Source organism: Mirounga leonina, unplaced genomic scaffold (assembly GCF_011800145.1).
Source record: "Mirounga leonina isolate KUSES-001 unplaced genomic scaffold, KU_Mleo_1.0 Mir_114, whole genome shotgun sequence".
NCBI lineage: Eukaryota > Metazoa > Chordata > Mammalia > Carnivora > Phocidae > Mirounga > Mirounga leonina.
In genome coordinates, this window is record NW_023270265.1 from 19,900,790 (window position 1) to 19,919,857 (window position 19,068).

The 19,068-nt window shown below is 40.6% G+C and overlaps 1 protein-coding gene across 4 annotated transcripts in view; it reads right to left on the bottom strand.

The window, feature by feature from the left end:
- The window catches only part of CPEB3 (cytoplasmic polyadenylation element binding protein 3), a 188,748-nt gene that overhangs the window by 141,142 nt on the left and 28,538 nt on the right, over window positions 1-19,068 (bottom strand). For 3 of the 4 annotated variants that reach the window (XM_035025066.1, XM_035025083.1, XM_035025076.1), the window contains exon 2: window positions 12,772-13,778. In XM_035025066.1, coding sequence (XP_034880957.1) covers window positions 12,772-13,767 — 996 coding nt within the window. In that variant the 5' untranslated portion in view covers window positions 13,768-13,778. Of the gene's footprint in view, window positions 1-12,771; window positions 13,779-14,001; window positions 14,116-19,068 lie in introns of all 4 variants that reach the window. The other variant, XM_035025059.1, reaches the window with a different exon arrangement.

Below are 19,068 nucleotides of genomic sequence, written 5' to 3' on the forward strand. Positions count from 1 at the left end.
AACTACCTCCCCCAAACAAACAAAACAGGGTCTCTTTTAATCTAGGTATATACAAAACATGATGCTGGAAAATGTTGAGAAATGGCAAAAGTTTGGTCAATTGTTCTTACCAGGACTTGTTATCACACATCTTAACCTGTATTCTGAAATGCTCTGTTGTTAAAATGCTCTTTACCGGGCGCCTGGGTGGCTCAGTCGGTTAAGCAACTGCCTTCGGCTCAGGTCATGATCCCGGGGTCCTGGGATCAAGTCCCGCATCGGGCTCCCTGCTCTGCGGGGAGCCTGCTTCTCCCTCTCCCACTCCCCCTGCTTGTGTTCCCTCTCTCGCTGTGTCTCTCTCTGTCAGATAAATAAATAAAATCTTTTAAAAAAAAAATGCTCTTTACCAATAGAAATCAGGAAATAGATGATGGATAGGTTTCCACACTAGCTTAGAAGTAGTTAATTGGTTACAAAGCTAAACAAAAAAACCCCTCAATTAGCAGCCAACATTGTTTCCATGTGAAACCTCAAGGTCTAATGCACTTTTCTTCAGTGAGTTACAGGTCTATCAGATATCTAGGCCAACTGTCCCTACAGCACAAACCCCCAACTTCTACCCCCTCCCCAAGTTCTACTCTCTACTCTCTTCATTAAGTTCCAGTCATAGGAGTGGGCCTTATAAGGTCATAGCAACGACAAAGAAGTGAATGGGAGAGTGCAAATGTTCCTCTGAGATCATTTGTATATTAGCAATTTCTTAAAGTCAGTATTTCTAAGTTGTACTTCCTATACCAAAATGAAACAACATCCCTCTCTTGAGTCAAAACTTGCTGGCCCATTTATTTATTAAAATACAGAAGCATCTACTATAGTTGAAGCTTTGCTTAATTGACTTTCCAGGTTAACCCATGAGTTACATTTTCCCTATATAAAATGCCCATAGTATACTCAACACCTGTTACGGGAATTAACCAATAAACTTCTGTCCTATCATCTGTCCTATCAGATAAGCTGCAAGCTTACCTAGAGGTGGTGGGTTTGTCCCCAGCCTTTTTAATGCTTGTGATACTATAATTATGTGATTTAATTTAATATACATAAACCGATGAAATAAATGCCAAAAATTATTTGTATGATGAAAAGTATTTTTGAATGTGCTAGAGAAAGCTAGATTAAAAAGGAGTTGGGACGGGGCGCCTGGGTGGCTCAGTTGGTTAAGCGACTGCCTTCGGCTCAGGTCATGGTCCTGGAGTCCCGGGATCGAGTCCCGGGATCGAGTCCCACATGGGGCTCCCTGCTCAGCAGGGCGTCTGCTTCTCCCTCTGACCCTCCTCCCTCTCATGCTCTCTGTCTCTCATTCTCTCTGTCTCAAATAAATAAATAAAATCTTAAAAAAAAAAAAAAAGGAGTTGGGAAGGACCTTTTTATTTAGAAAGTTCTTAAAGTTAGGCAGAATTTGTGAACATATGAAGAGGGAGAAAAATTTTATGAGACATCTAAGTTTTCCAAATTTTTTAAAGGTTTACTGGGTGCCATGTAGCAGTGCTCTTACTCTAAATCTAGGATTCTTAACTCTTTTTGAGTTATGGGCCCCTTTGGAAATTTAATGACTAGTACAGCCCACCTTCCTCCCTAGAAATACAAATGAATAAACAACATACAATTCTGGTGGTTCCTACACCCTGGCCCAATTTCCTTTCCCCTCCACCCTCCAGCCTTCCCCAAAGCACATCTCCTTGTGGCTCTATGGATCCTAAGCTTCTAAACTTTTTATCATGTATACACCCATTAAAAAACTAAGCACCATATTAGTATAGCCAACTAAATTCCATAAGGTCTAATCTCAACTTTGTTAAGACCTTAATGATATTTCAAACTGGCTAATAATATCCACTACCTCTCAAGTGAGTTTATTCAACTTACAAATAACAGATTCCAGGTTTCATTTCTCTTATTGCCTGTGATCCCCCCATATGATTGATTGGCTAGCAATTCCTTGTAGTTCTTTGCAAAGCCAGGCTGTAGCTCATAAACAAGATGACTAATCAGCTAGCATACACTCTAATTTTCAGGGTACAATAAAAAAAAAAATCAGGCTAGATTCAGAAAAAGCTCTTGACTTAGAATGGTAGTTATTTCTTCTCTCAGATTTAGTGTTCTAATAAGTAGTCCACGAAGTAATCTATCTTAATAAGGTTTTCCTTCCCACACATTGAGAGTCACACAAAAGCATGGGTGGATAAGAGATGTCAAATCACTTGTTCAAATATTCCCAACACACAGCTTTGCCTTCTGAAGTTCCTCCACTCTAAACCCACCTGGCTTATGAGTCATGAAAATTCTAATCTGCCACTATTGAGCATTTTCACCTCTAGATCATTTTCCCCAGCTGCCTAAACCAAAACCTAGGAGTCATTCTAAACTCCTCCTTCTCCTCTCTTCCCCACATCCAAGCAATCACCAGTCCTTCCAGTCAGCCTCCTAATTTACTTCTCAAGTCTGTCTTTTCCTCTCAATAGCTTTAGGTCCTTACATGTTAACTGACTTCCCTGCCTATGTTTGGTCCCTGACAATCTATATCCCAGAATAATCTTTCTGAAACAAAGATGTGATCACTTCATTCACCAATTTAAAAGCCTTATAATGGCTATCTTTCTCAGCTTAAAAATCCTTCAATGTCCCCACTGGACAAAGTTGAAGGCAAAGAATGCTGGAATGTCCTTGTGATCTGGTCCCTTCTGCTTCTTCAGCCAAATTTTTCACTTGCCTCACCCCTATCCTGAATCATCTGCTCTCTCAGCACACCATGTTTTTCTTACCCGTATACCTGCTATTCTCTCTGCTTAAAGCAAATCTTTTTGCTGCAACTGTCCCCTGGTCTGCCTATGGAACCCTTCCCGTTCAGCTCTAAATAAAGCTTTAAAATGCCCAAAGATCTTTGTGACAGTATTATGTTTAATAGTTAAAAACTGGAGGCACCTGGGTAGCACAGTTCCATTAAGCATCCAGCTCTTGATTTCGGCTCAGGTGGTGATCTCAGGGTCGTGGGATTGAGCCCCAAGTCCGGCTCAGTGCTAAGCCTGCTTGAGATTCTTTCTCACTTTACCTCTGGCCCTCCCGCTTGTGTGTGCATGTGTTCTCTCTCTCGCTCTCTCAAATCAATCTTAAAAAAAAAAAAATAGTTAAAAACTGAAAACAGGGGCGCTTGGGTGGTTCAGTCTGTTGGGTGTCTGCCTTCAGCTTGGGTCATGATCCCAGGGGGCTTCTGGGACCACCCCCCCAGCATCGGGCTCCCTGCTCAGCAGAGAGTCTGCTTCTCTCTTTCTCTCTCTCTGCCTCTCCCCCTGCTCGATCTCTCTCTCTCTCTCAAATAAATAAAATCTTAAAAAAAAAAAACCCTGAAAACAACCTAAATCCTCCAAATATAAAAATAATTTGTTAGGGGCGCCTGGGTGGCTCAGTTGGTTAAGCGACTGCCTTCGGCTCAGGTCATGATCCTGGAGTCCCTGGATCGAGTCCCGCATCGGGCTCCCTGCTCGGCAGGGAGTCTGCTTCTCCCTCTGGCCCTCCCCCCTCTCATGTGCTCTCTCTCATTCTCTCTCTCTCAAATAAATAAATAAAATCTTTAAAAAAAAAAATGATTTGTTAAATTACAATGGATTCCCGTGATGGAATATTATGCAGTAATAAAAAATGTTTATAAATTAATAATATGAAAAGCTAAAAAATATGGCTATAAAATTGCTTACACCGAATCATCTCAACCATATAAAGTACATTATACATTCACATAAAAAAGAGATAATTGGCAGAAATGCACCAAAACAACAGTACTTATCTCTGGGTAATAGGATTATGAGCAATTTTTTTTTCCCTCCAGTTTTTAATGGTAAACATGTATTACTTCCATAATCAGAAAAACTGAAAATATTTTAAACTCTGAAGACTTTCCTGGAGACTTCTCAACCCACAAACACACATACATACACAAGAATTTAATCATTCCCTCCTCTGATTCAAGTACACACTCTGTTGTGTATATTACACACTATTATAAACCTCATCATCCTATATTTTAATTCATGTTCATCAGGGAGATGTCTGACAGGATTTGGTTCAGCTTTAACCCCTACTGCCTGATCTCTCATAGAGGCTGGTTAAATGTCTAGAAAATGAAATTACTTTTACATTGCTAGCTACATGCGAATGACCAATAAATGCCTAATCAGTCATTTTTAAATGTAAATCATTAACACATTCAACAGATATTTACCATATGCCTGAAATATCCCAGGCTGTCACAACCCCTGCAGACACTGCAGTGAAAAAGGTCCTTGCCCTTGTGGAGGCTACACTCTAGTGTGGAGAAACAAAACAAAATAAAGCAGCTCATTTCATACAGTGACAAGTGTTACGAAGACAATGTGGGATGAGGGGAATCAGGGAAGATCTGCGGAAAGAGTGCGACATCCAAGGCATACTGAAAGGTGGTGGGTGACAAGAGGCAAGCAGGGATAATAAAACAGAAGAACTGGGCATGGAGTCAAAAGACCTAAGTTTCCATTCCTGCTCTGTCACCCACTAGTCGGGTAATCTTCTCTGAGTCTCAATATTTCTAAATTAGGGATCACAATCCCTAATTTACAAGAACATATCAGGATTAAATAAAATAATTTACATGAAAAGGGTGAGGCAGTACTTGGCATTCAGGGCTCCCTGTGTTTTTTTAGGTGTATCTATTTGGAGAAGGACATCAAAAATAATACAACACCCAAAAGCTGGAGTACATGGATTATGACTGTGAGTGAAAATGTCAAAAGAAACTCAACAATGGGGGTGCCTGGGTGGCTCAGTTGTTAAGCGTCTGTCTTCGGCTCAGATCATGATCCCAGGGTCCGGTGATTGAGCCCCGCATCGGGCTCCCTGCTCAGCTGGAAGCCTGCTTCTCCCTCTCCCACTCCCCCTGCTTGTGTTCCCTCTCTCGCTGCCTCTCTCTCTGTCAAATAAATAAATAAAATCTTTAAAAAAAAAAAAAAAAACTCAGCAATGTAAATCTCATCCCTTTGATCAGAGAATTCCATAAAAGATCTGTAGTTAATAAAAATACTGCATATGCTATCCTTCTTAACTATTTATCTGAACTCAGGATTCTACTATTGATTACAATTGCTTTAAACAACAATGTGGCAAAGAGTTGAATAGTCTACCCACAAAAGCAAATGCAAACACATAAAAACAGATTCATATCCAAAAGTTGTCTCTCAGCGTTTCCCCACAATCTCATAAACATTACTGATCCTCACTATTTTTAATCCCCTGCAAATCTCAGTTATATTTCTCTGGTCCAAAAGAGGAAAGGAAATTTTCCACAGCAGATTGCAAAAGAGAGATGCTGGGCACATTTACTTCTTGTCCTTTTTAATTGCTATGTATCTGAAACCTAAGAACCAGGTCTCCTGGACTTGCAGTAGGGGGTTAAATTGTCAGATATGAAAATGTTTCCTCTGAAGTATTTCAATCCCTAATTAGTCCCCAAACTCTACCATATATTTCAGATAGAAAGTCTTTTGCCCTTTACCTCTCTGCTTTCCAATCTCACATTCCTCAAATGAATGACTGACTGAATGGGCCTACTACAACCTACTCTTTGTCAACCTCTTAGACCAAAGACTTCTGCATATTTCTAAGTGCTATTGTCAGAATTATTCAGACCCTCATTCCGGTCAGTTCTAGTATTAAATAACTTGATTTGAGACATCAGGAACAAAACAGACTACCATGACAGGATAAATTAACTCCACAAGAATGAGTTGATTAACAGTCAGTAGGTAAAGAAAAATTTAACTCGTTAGATGCAAGCTAGTGTTCCCATCTACTGGCTGCCAAAATCTTTTATGTCAAAACAAGAACTCTGCTTGCTTTTTGGCATACCAAACCTGCAAACAGAATCACAGCCCAGAAACTATCGAATGCCCATTAAGTCTGGGAACACAGATAATATTTTCTATTTTTACAAATTGAAGATGTCCTTTATGACATTACATACATCCACGTTTCCACATTCTATGGACAGCTTATAGAGAAATGGTACTATGGCAAATCTGTCTCAAAAATATTAAATATGCTATATTATAGAAAAAAACTATAGCACCTTGTGTTTAAATGTTTATTTAGTCATTTAATGAGCAGCTACTGTCAGGTGCTTGTGAACTTCTAGACACTGGTTCATTCGGCAGCACCAACCATTTAATTAATTGCACTGAGTTACTAAAGAGAGGGAGTTATTTTTTTTCCTCTTGTACTTGATCTTGACTTTGAAATAAGTCTGAATGCTTAAGAAATGAACATATTTGGCTGTACAACAGTCTTACTCACACAAAATTAGTACACAATGTTTCCTTCCCTTCACGTGTATTAATTCTATGATCATCTCAAATGATACAAAGGCTGTTTGGTGCCCATTTCTGTTTCTCTCCTCTGAAGTATGCCAACAAGGGTTCATATCATGTATTTATTATTTTTGAGAATTATGTAATAAAGCTTCTGAGGAAAGAAAAGTAGGCTTGATTCCAAGATAGTACTTTATGATATTATTTTTGTTTAGTAGTACCTTTCTATTTCAAGTTAAGATGCAAATATTAGAATGGTTTCACATTAAGAAATTTACATGCCCAGCATCTGTAAAGAACACTAAAGGATATGAAAAATAAATGTAATAGAACCAAAACATAACAGAACCCCCATACAAGCCATTTACAAGGAATAAGGACCAGCGGTAAAAAATTCCTTGTTCAGCTGGATACTACTGCAAGCATAGCAATCTCTCCAGGAAAGCCCCTTCGAAGTGGTGGCTATATTCCCCAACTCTCAATATCCAAACTTGGGGCTCTATACTGAATTCTATCTCTGACAACCACACTGTCCCCTACAGAGAGCCAGGCATCACCTTCCAGAAAGTGGGGATAAGGAGCTTCAAATTAGAGCCTTTGTAGCGCCAGAACTACCAAAATCAACACTGGTAGCAGTCGGGAAATTAAAAGTTTAAGCATTTCTCCCATCACCAATCAAATGTTCACAGAGCAAGGAAAACGCTTACACTTGCACTGGTGAGTCAACCATAAGCAGAGGCAGGTAGTTACAAAAAGCAGGTAGTTACTGCCTTTCTAGGTCAGGCAGTCACCATAATATACAAAGAGCCTTTCATTACTCTTCCATCCCTGCTGGATACATCTTTCCAGCCCGTCTCCATTTCCAGATGCCATCAACTAGTGTTTAATTCTGGACTACCAATTATCAACAATATTTCTTCTATTAAATTGACTATAATTTGAGGCAGCTAGGCGGCATCTAAGAGCCATAACAGCATCTAATTATCTGAACACTTTGTACACATTCTCTCAAAAGCAAACCCAGAAGATGGGTGCTCTCTCTCCATTTTTGCAGAGTGGGAAAAAGAATCATTTGATAAATGACGTGACCCAATCATCAGTGACAGAGCTGGGCTTCGACCAGTGTCTTTCTCATTCCAAGCTTCATGGGCTGTCCACTACTCTATGCTCCTTTCCATCTTTTTCCTCAGTAAAATCCACATGACTTAATCAAACTTTTCATATTGTAGAAAACAAAGCTATAATCTTCTGACACGTGTGAATCAAAACACTACAAAACTCACCTGAGCAATGACAAGTTCCAAATGGACAAGCATTGCGCCTTATGTAGCCCTTGAAAAACAGCAAAATAGACACCAACCAATGGAGAAAGCTATTTAAGCAGAAAACTGTGTTTTACAGAATATCTAAAACCATTACATTTCTGAGGGTATACTTTTGTATCAACTCACTGCAAGGTCATGAAAAGTTTAAATCTAACTACTTTTCAATACGCAATATTAAAGTATACAGTTTATATTACTAGATTAGTTTTTAGTAGCATAGAAAACCTTCTAATATTTTCTAACCAATCCGTCTTTTAAATAGAATATAGATAATGTAGCTTTGTTGGCATTCACAGTAACCATGCCATAATAGGTTCTGAAACAGTCTGTGGGGTTGGGTGGACCTTAAGTGGTTTTGCATTAGAGCAGTAGTTAACAAACCAACTACAGAAGAGTCTCCAGTTTTAAATCTAGGTCATACTATCCTTGGTCAAAAGTAAGCATAACTAGGTAATTTATACTACTTCCTAAAAAGATGGTTTACAAAAAAAAAAGGGGGAGGGAAGCATAGACTGGTTGAAGATATTACTGTTTCCTCAAAATTTACTATGAATAGGTATATTTATTTTTTAAAATAATCTATATTCCTGGGGGACCTGGGTAACTCAGTGGTTAAGCATCCGACTCTTGATTTTGGCTCAGATCATGATCTCAGCGTCCTGGGATCCAGCCTTGTGTAGGGCTCTGAGATGAACATAAAGCCTGTTTAAGGATTCTCTCTCTCCCTCTTCCTCTGCCCTTCCCCATCCTCCCTCCCCTATGTTCTCTCTAAAATATATAATAATAATAATGATCTATATTCCCATTAATTCATGTAAGGAATTTGTTCCTCTGGTACAGATAACCCACTAGCAAAATTAACACTAAATTACAATTAACTAGACTTATGCCAGAAAATATAAAATCTGTATAATTACCTTTAATTTGGGGTGAGGGAAGACAAGAGGGATAAAGGCAGAGATGCAGAAAAAAAGCAAAACACAATTTGAATTTTTTCCAAAAATACAATATTCAAAAATACATAAATTAAGTAAGTAAATAAATAAATAGGGGGATATACTGACTACTGTTGCAAGTAAGTGGTAGTAAATGTATGGGCACTATATTTTTCTTCCTCCATTTCCAACAATACAAATTTTTTTAAAAGCACTATTTCCAGGGTATATCATAAGATCAAGTACAGATTCAGCCCAGTCTCCTGCTTCTACACTACAGTGTTAACTGATGCCCTGGAGTTATTATACTCAAGGTATTATAGTGGAGACTTGGCTCCAGAGGCAGACTGCCTGGCTTCAAATCCCAACTCTGCCAGTTACCAGCTGTGTGATCTTGAGCAAATAAAGTAAATGTATTAACTCTCAATTTCTCTGTCAGTATAATGAGGGTTATAATAGTCCTGAACCTCAAAGGAGATCCAATGAGGAATTATAACTGAAGTGTTTAGCACAGGGCCTGGCCCATAAGTAAACTGTGGGTCATCAAATTGTTACAGTAACCAGAGGATACCTTCAGACAGAAAAAAAAGACCAAATAACATTATATAGAAGTTTACAGTTATTCAGACTGCACTGTATGAAAAATCAGTGATCCATACTATAAAATCATACAGAACCTCCAGGTACCATTACAATAACAATAATTGTAGCCCAACATCTATGTGGTACTTTACTTTGGATCAAGCACTGTGCTAATATCAGGTTTCTCATATGAAGCAAGGAATTATTATTATTCCCATTTTACAGATGAGGGTCAATATGTATACATAATTTGCTCAAGATTACAAAGCAAGTAACTGGCAGAGTTGAAATTTGAACCTAGACAAAGCCTGCTTCGGACAGAAACTACCCACCCAAACCTGGGCAAGGAATTTCACGTATTGGGATTTCAATTTCCTCCTTTAGAAAATGAACAGAGCTGTGGAACAGGTATTCTTAAAAGTCCCTTCTAAACTCCTCTGGATAAAAATGCTATTTAAACCCAAATTTACTACATACAGAAAACATCTCTGCTTTGGTCCTTTTACATACGTAGGCTTCTCTGTCTTATATAAATATAGAATGACGCATATTTATAATTCCCCCAGTGGAGTGTCTCACTGTTCCTGAGCCTGTTAGTGGGAGGTACATCACCAAGAGGCATCAGCCAGACAGAGAACCTCACTAGATAGTTTCATAACTAAGTCCCTTTGAATGGAGCCCAAAGAGAATCTGACTTAAAATGAATTCTACCTGACACCACTAGTGCTAATAGGGAAGTTAAGTACACACATCAACAAAATTAGCCAAACCCCTAGGACTGGAACTATGTCACTCTACCTCTTAGGACCTCAGTTTCCTTGTTTACAGATATGAAGTGGTGTTTAGATACAAGTAAACCTGAAGGAAGCAGCCACCCCAACTCAGGGAAACCAATCAACTTTGTTAGAATTGAGGGAAGGGGGTAAGGAAATGTATAGTTTGGAAAACCACATTCAAATACAGTTATTGCTTTTACAATATAAACCACAGAAGTAAAGCTCCAAAAAAATCTTTTGTGTTGGGTGGCAAAAGAGAGTGAAACAACACTGAGGGGATATGATTTTACAAATACATATTAAGATATATTAGAGTAGATCACTGTTGCAAGCCCCTTTTAGCTCAGAGTCTGTAAAACAGTCTCTAGGACTACTTAAGATATTTCCTCCTTTCATAGAAAAATGATTTAAATAAATGCACAAACGTAAAATTCTAAACACAAGACTCAAGGTGTTTTGTTTTTGTTTTTTAAACATGTGATATACTTAACACAAAGTCTTATAATATCCTAACCCCAAACGAAAACACAACCAGGTTACTTCTAATCTGGTTCTAATATTGCTTCAAAACCCTGAAGCTCCATTTTAAGTAAGACAAAGATGTGAGACATAAAGTCCATGTAATTTTTCCTGAGGCCAAATATATAAAACTCATTTTTTAATAAAATCTCTCCTTGCACAAGTCTTTTGGCCATCTTTGCCTACTCAATAGCACCACCAGGGATAAAAAGACAAGAAACCAAACTCAAACCAGTCTGTCTGGCTCTCATTAGCATTGCTGGTAAATGGTTTGCTGAGAAACAACTGGCAATCCATGCACTACTTGTCAATATCAGTTTGGGGGAAATTTTATGGATTTAATCTCTCCCCAGCCCTCACTTCCAGAGATAATTAATCAAAAGCTAGTTGTATTCAGATTCAGTGCCTAGAAAAAGGTAACTGATGTCTATACCGTCAGCTCTCACCTCTAAAACTCCCACTCAGATTTTAGGTTATTTTCTAAGATGGACTTGGATAGGGAGCATCAAAATGAAAAGAGGAACTGTTGGAAAAAGAAGGGCTCTCCTACCAAATGCAGCCTCCCTGTTCTATCCCCTCAGCATAAAAATAAGCACATAGAGAAATTCCAGAAAGCAGATTCCTCTTTTTCTCTACCAAACTAATCCCACCTTGCAGTGTCTCTTCATTTTATCAAAACAAACTTTAGAATGGAAAGAAATACACCTTAATATTAAAATCTTCCATTCCTAAAGGACCCCTGTGAAAATTTGTGAAGATTCTCTCTCATGAAAAACTCTCATACACACAATTTCCAAGTTTCATGGACCTCCCCTGAACTGTCAAGGTTAAAAATCCTTGCTGTAGCCTAGAGAATCATGTGCTTCTCAATAACCCTATCTCCTTCTTCATGGATGGGAGCCACCCCAAACGTCACATCTGAAATGTAAAGAACAACAAAATGAAGTTCCAATTGCACCTGATGCTTTAAACTACCTCTGTCAAATTTCGGTTCTGCCATTTTTCAGCAATGCTCAAAAGATTTGTTTCATTTCCTTGACTACCCCAACTGGGTCTTATCCAAAGCCCTCCTCTCTCCTTCCTTTCTTCTCTTCTTTTTCAGCTGAGCTTAGAAGCTTATAGCCAAATCAATTTGTAAGTGAAGGAAAATGTTTGCCTGAGAACAAAAGCCCCCAGTGAACACTCACCCTCACCACCCCTTTCCAAATCAAGATGTTCAGGACACTGCCAACCGATGTGGCCGTGGGCTGGATCAGAAAACAAGAACAGAATAAGGACACTCCATTCAACCTTTTTTTGTCTGGGGCACTTCCTGGGTCTTTCACTGGTATTTAACACCAAGACACAAGGCTCATTTTTCATTAAAGTTGCAAGACTTTCACTCTGCCCAGTTTCAAATGGTGTAATTGATCTGCATTGTCTTCTTAAATAACCCATCTGAAGGACACTGCAGCTTTAAATATTTCAGTGCTAGCTAGCAAATAGACTCCATTGCAATATGGCTCTGAAGGTCGCGTCCTATTGTCTCTTTGCTCTAGAAGAAAACAATGTCTAAGTCCTTCTTCTAGGTAACATAGGAAGGGTCACCCCTAGAATTTCCACTCTTCCAACTCGTTCCCTGAAGGAGTTCGGGAGTTTGCTGGAATCTCACACTCATAATTTTCCCGGCAGGGGCAATATGCTGATTGCTATTAATGATGCCAGCACCTCAGCGAGACATAAACACATGTGTTCACATTAGTTTAATTGAGCATATGCAACTGTCTGAAATAGCACCACTCAAGGGCTGTTAACCTCTTTAAGAGTAGGCCCAGCGTAGTTTGGGAGTGGATGGCTTTCAGGAGGCACTCTGAACCCAGGATTGCATAACCTGAAATGGGTAGCTACTTAAAATGACAGGAATCTCAGCCTACTCATCCTGGGACCAACCCAGCACCTTGCCATACACTTGCACCTTTGTCAAAGAAGGTCAATATAAGAGGCACGCACACGGTGAAGGAAAAATATACCAAAAGAAAAAGGCCCTTTTCTATCTTATCAGGGTGCTTAAATATGATTCCTCAAACAGTCACAATGTTCCCCCAACCTTGTCCCCGGCACTGGAACAGCCCTGGTGAAATGGAGGCTTTCGAAGCGGACAGGGGGGCTGGACATCGCTGCCTTTTTTAAAGAACAAGAATCAATGGACGATTAAATAGCAGGGAAGAAGGGGCAAAGGGAGCGGGGTAGAAGGAAGGTGTGTGCAGGTGCACTGGAGCATTACCTGAAATGGCAACAGATTGTTACCATTATCCGTCCGGAAAGCGTTATCCTCCATCCAGGACTTGGAGGTGAGCGGGGCCGCGCGGGGGAACTTGGGCGGCGCGATCACATTGCTGGAGAAGGGCTTTTTGAGTGGTGAGATGGGGTTGAGCGGTGAGGGCACCCCGACGCCCACGCCCACGCCCACGCCGACCGCCCGGCGAGGGTCCCGTCCCGCCTGCAGGCCGCCCCACGGGTTGGACGGCGCGCTCCAGGCGGCGTTCACACTCTGGTGCGTGTTCCAGCTGGACGAGGCGGACGAAGCGGCGGCTGCGGCCGCGGCGGCTACTGCAGCCGAGGACGAGGACGGCTTGCTGGTCATGATGGGCTGGTGGCCGTACGCCGCGGCGGCACTCCTCTGCGCGTAGGGCGCCTGGCTGGGGCTGGCGGGCGAGCGGCGCTGCTGCGGGGGCTGCGCCTGCGGGGGCTGCGCGGGCTGCGCGGGCTGCGGCGCCGGCGGCGGCGGCTGCTGGTGGTGCTGGGTCTGCGCCAGGCCGAGCTGCGGAGAGAAGGTGCCTCCGAAGACTGGGTTGACGTGGTGCGGGAAGTTCTGGAAGAGCATGGTCCCGTTGACTGGGGTGATCCCCTGGAAGAAGCTGTCCTCCACCGCGTTCGTGGTGCCCGTGGACCAGGTGCTGCCGAAGGACGGCGACAGCGACGCGCCCGGCGCCGCGGGCTCCTGCGGCGGCGGCGGCTGCTGAGGGGGCTGGTGGAAACTCAAGCCCGGCAGGAGCGGCGATTCCATCTGCATCTTGTCGGGGCCGTTGGGGGCCGGCGGGGCCGCGGCGGGGCTGAGGGCCGGCACTGCGCTGCTGTCCTCCGGCTTGGGGGTCTCTGAGGAGAGGGGCGTGGACGGGGCTTCGGCTGCGCTGGGTTCGGGCTGGGGCTGCTGCTGCTGCCGCTGCTGCTGGGGCTGGGGCTGGGTTTTGCTTTTGTCCATCAGTAAATCATCCTGCATGGTTTGCGCAGCTGAAACGGGAAAAAAGAGAGACGCGTTATTGTCAATGTGATCGTTAATGCCCCTCGCTAAAGCTGGCGGGTGTTTTCCTTGCGAAAATCCAGTGCCACCGCTACTAGCCAATTGCAATGCAAATCCATAATCTCCCATTTAGAAGAACAGGTCGGGCTGGGGATGGGGCGGGGGGAGGGGGCTCGTGCAAGGTCTCTAAAAATACTGTGAGAGCGTCTTCACCCTTTCTGATGTCTTGGTTCCTTTTCTGTATTAGTGAGAGATGTGCTTATAAGACAGAAAGACAGCAATTTCGCCACGTCTCTTTTCCCTTCACCGGAACTCAGAGCGTTCACCCTGCAATGAGAAACTGATTCTGGTTCCTGTTTTTTCCCAAGCACCACCCTCCCCAGTTATTTGCATACGTCAATAAATACTGCTGCGTCCTTCAGCAAGGTTAAAAAGACACGGCACACGACCCTTTCTTCCCCTTTCCGTGCTCGGCACTTTAAAGAAACAGCAGTCTTATCCCTCTTGATTAGCAAACTGCCTTCTTGCGTTGATAATTGTTTCATTTAGCAGCAGCGAACCACGAGGGAGGAAATCCTTGGCATTTGTTAGGAGGAGGACTCAGCTGCACAATCATTCTCTGGCCTCCCAGTAGCTGCAAGCTACTCCATTTTGTTAGGAGACATTAAAAAAAAACCAAAACAACAAAAAAACCCCACCGTTTTTAAAGAGGTAAAAATCTACTGAAACGTTTGTAAGCGCTTGCTTCTTGTTACACTCTAAGGATTAGGTTTTTCTGCTTATTCTCCAATCTCCTTGTCTCCAATTCTGCCATACAAGAAATTTCTTAGCTTCTCAGTGGTTCAGGTCTCAACAGGAGCCTGAAAATTTCTCTGCAGCGTGGAGAAATGTTCTGGTTGGATTTGAGGTCAGAGAGAGCGAAAGACAGAGACAGACTGACTGTGAGATGGGGTGGGGGCGGAGCTTTAAAAAAAAAAATCCCCCTGAGATTTAAGTAGAAAATCAAGATACTTTTGGGGTTGCCAGATTTTCATTTTTGAATCCTCCTGATGCTGCCTTGGTCACAAGACTTTGGCAAATTTAGAATCCATTCTCTTATCACTGGTATTAGCAATGAAAGATTATGGTTTGAAGACCCTGAATTACCATATGCTAGCAAAAGTGTTAAAAATAGCATAGTACAAAGTCCCAAATTCTCATACATTGTAATTATAGTGCACTGCCATCACTGCTTCATTTAGCCATATAAGGAGCGTATGGTATTTTCCATCTCTCATAGAAGGCCTATATTCACCTCTGCCATACAGCCTGTTTTCTCATTCAAGGATAAAAACAGTAATCCTTCAAAATCAGGAGATTTCCATACACATAGTTATCACTGAGTTAGTTTGTCCTTTAGAACATGTTAATTGTTTTAAATATATGAATATTACAGTGCTGAGACCCTAAAAACAAATATTTTGAGATGTTAAAGGAGGATATGACCAAACATATAATTATTTTTAGACGATGATTCAGTATGATCACAACAAAGTTGTTAATATATTTAATGCAGTTACTTAATTAACTCAGATACTTGGAGAAGCATCTTTCCCAGAACACTTGTGAAAGGACGTTCAGAATCACACAGAAGCTCTGCCTTTGGACAACCTCATGATAACTGTCATAAAATAAATGTATTGGAAAATGGAGATGCCATCACTCTTAACTACTAGGCAAAATATGTCAGATCAAGAAATGGGATTAAAGTAGTACTATTTTATTAAAGACTATCTTTAAAATGGTTAATCTTTAATTTTAAAGTTTCATACACAAAATAGTGGGCTCAAGGAAATGCTTCATAGCCACCTCACTCTCTTCTCTTCCCTCCCCTCTAACCCCCCCCAAACCCAGCCCAATATACCTCACAAGTTGCCAGCTACTACCAATAAAACCTACATATTGATTTTATGTTCCTCAGTTCCCTTGGTCTAAAACAATGGCTTTGATTAGTATTGTAAAATATGACACAAAGAGGCAAGCAAAGCTTGTATTCACAACAGCACAAAGTTCTATCGCTGCCGAAGGAAATGGTCATAGAAAGAGACATTTTCATACTTGGTTTAAGCAGTGCTGCAGTAAACCATTATAATCTGGGATCTGAGTTGCTTCCAGTGGGCTAGAATTATCTTTACAATAGCCATATCATCATGGCTGAAATATGCATTTGATTATTATTTTAATATCACTCAGCTTTCCCGATGCTTGTATCGATGCTTTTTGTTAATGCCTTCAGTTTAGACTACATGCTCTTGATGGAAAAATTAATGCTACACTATAGCAAAAAAACTAAAAAGTAAGCTGGACTCAATCTTTTATGAAGGCTATAATTAATATATTTACTGAATTTAAAAAATTTTATCATACCAGGAACACCCATTTCTCTTCTCAACACTCCTTAAAGAGATAAATTTCACTTTCTGCATAAATTCACTCTGTCAAGGTCAAGACCCATCTTTAATAAATAAGACCCTTTTAAACAAAAGGAAAGCAATAGATTAAAATAACATTTACGAAGTTAAAATGCAATGTCTCTCGGTAACTGCTTGTATAGTTTGTTTGGGTGTGTTTCTTTTTTTCTTTTTTCTTTTTTCTTTTTTCTTATTTACAGCGAAGTCCGAGAAATAGATACCTCCTTCCCCTCCCCCATCACACACACAATAGATCTTCCTTTACATGCAATCACCCAATCTCAAGTAACAAATTCTTAGTAGCAGTTACCTTTGAGTGTCCAGTTTTTAAGGATCGATAAAATTAAAAAAGTGTACAGTATTTATTTTCTTCTTTCAGGTTGATTATGTGACCGCTCTGGCAAAAGCACTTTGACAACTGTAAGAAGAGAGGGCATGCGCACACAGGGAACTGTGGGGGCTGAAGTCCTTCACTAGGTACTCTGCCTGACTTAAGCACGTTCAGCCAAGGAAAGGAGGAAGCCTCGCAAATACTGATTCCAAGGGGAAGAGGTTGTGCCCGGATTACATTATATTTTCCTACCAATCTGAATCACGAATTGTTGAAATGAAAAGGGAGAAAAATAAACTGGTTTGTCAACTTGATTTAGGAATCCAGGTTCAAAGAGAAACTGGATTGAAGGACTCAAAATGAATAAACCCAGCAGAGCTACCTTAAATGGTATTAGAATGGTAATGACTGGGTAGCCAGCAATAGGAACCCTACCGGAGCAAAAAGAGATTGGGTAGGGAGGGATTAGAAAAGGAGGGAGGACTACCAGGAAAAGATAAATACTTAAAATCTGATCATTCTTTAAAGAAACATTTTTAGTACTATAGAATGAAAAATACCGCAATATTAAATGTGATATTAACCATGGAGATCAGGTAAAAAATAGGTTTCAGTCACAAATTTCTGACATCTTATCCACCAAGATTTCTTTGTATTTGAGTTTTCAGTGAAGGCATAAATCACTTAAGATTCTACTTGATATGCTCTGAATCAACTCACCTCCTTATTTTACTTGTCAAAATGAAAGTTTACTTTGCATTATTCATACAATGATCAATCAAATAAAATTCAACTCTTTTAAGCTAAAATAATATTTGGTGAAATATTAAAAAATAATTTGACATTTAATGTTTCATTGCATAGGACAGTGACTTCTTTATTCAACATAAAAAGTAAATACGGTTTCTATTTTTCAAAAAAAAATTTTTTCATTGTGTATTTTTCCTTTCTTAACCTCATGACCCCAAGACTGGAATCTCACAACATATTAGCATCAACCCTTATTATCCACAGCTTCTGAGAGCAATAGTTCAACTACCAGTTTGTTCACATAGGCAGAAGATATTTCTTTTTTTTTTTAAGATTTTATTTATTTATTTGACAGAGAGACAGCATAAGCAGGGGGAATGGCAGGCAGAGGGAGAGGGAGAAGCAGGCTCCCCACAGAGCAAGGGAAGCTGGATGAGGGACTTGATCCCAGGACCCCGGGATCACGACCCAAGCAGAAGGCAGTTGCCCAACCAACTGAGCCACCCAGGCGCCCGAAGATATTATTGTTTGTGGGATTTGGTTCAATGCTACTCACCCAAGGGGTTCAGAGTAAATGTCGGTTGATGACTATGCTGATTGAACTGGGAACCAAAAAATGTTAAGAATCATTTAAAACTGTCCTAATTCTCTATTTCCTTTCTTTGCCAATTAGAATTAAAGTATTACCAGAGACTACCAATTTGCAGTGTTAGTGGTCTTTTTTCTAGTTATGTCTAAGGAAAAAACCAAAATAATTTAAGAGGAAAAAAAAACTATTGTGAATCAACCTATGAAACGCTCTTTTTAAAAGAACTAAATGGCCTTCTTATTCCTACTATGAACTTATTTTATATTCCCCATTTTTTCTCTTCCTCTGCTCTCCTAAGGAAAGCTTCACTTCTGCCAATGTGCTGTACTTACCATTTGCATTCCGGAGTCTGTCAGGATCACTCAAGGTTAATCTTATTCCTGAAGATTTCCCTAACCTACCAAACTTCCATATTTTCAAATACATCAATTAGGTTAAAAAAAAAAAAAAAGTTCCCTCATAAAATCCTTACAAAGACTTGTTTTTAAAGAATAGATTTTTAAAATTATTTGTAATTAGGGCACCTGGGTAGCTCAGTCGATTAAACATCTGCCTTCGGCTCAGGTCATAATCCCAGGGTCCTGGGATCAAGTCCCGTGTCGGGATCCCTGCTCAGTGGGAAGTCTGCTTCTCCCTTGCCCTCTGCTGCTGCTCCCCCTGCTCCTGCTCTCTCTCTCTCTCAAATAAATATTTAAAAATAAATAAAATTATTTATAATTAATATGTCAAGATTTTATTGGTAGAAATTCTTAAGTTATTCAGGTGTGCTTGAAAGCAGTTTACTTGGGCATTTATTTATCCACCTGACCCCAAGTGCAGGTCTAATAATAATTCATACAATAGAGAAAAATAAACTTTGGCCCTGACCCATGATAAATGGCAATCAGTAATTACCACTGCCCATACTTAATGTAATTTTATTGTATTTGAAAATGAAGTAATTTCTGCTCTTCCTTTCCTAAAATGAGCATTCAAATCTAAAAAGAAAATGACTCAGGGCACCTGGGTGGCTCAGTCAGTTAAGCGCCTGCCTTCGGCTCAGGTCATGATCCCAGGGCTCTGGGATCGAGCCCCGAGTTGGGCTCCCTGCTCAATGGGGAGTCTGCTTCTCCTTCTGTTCCTCCCCCACCTCGTGCTCTCTCTCTCTCAAATAAATAAAA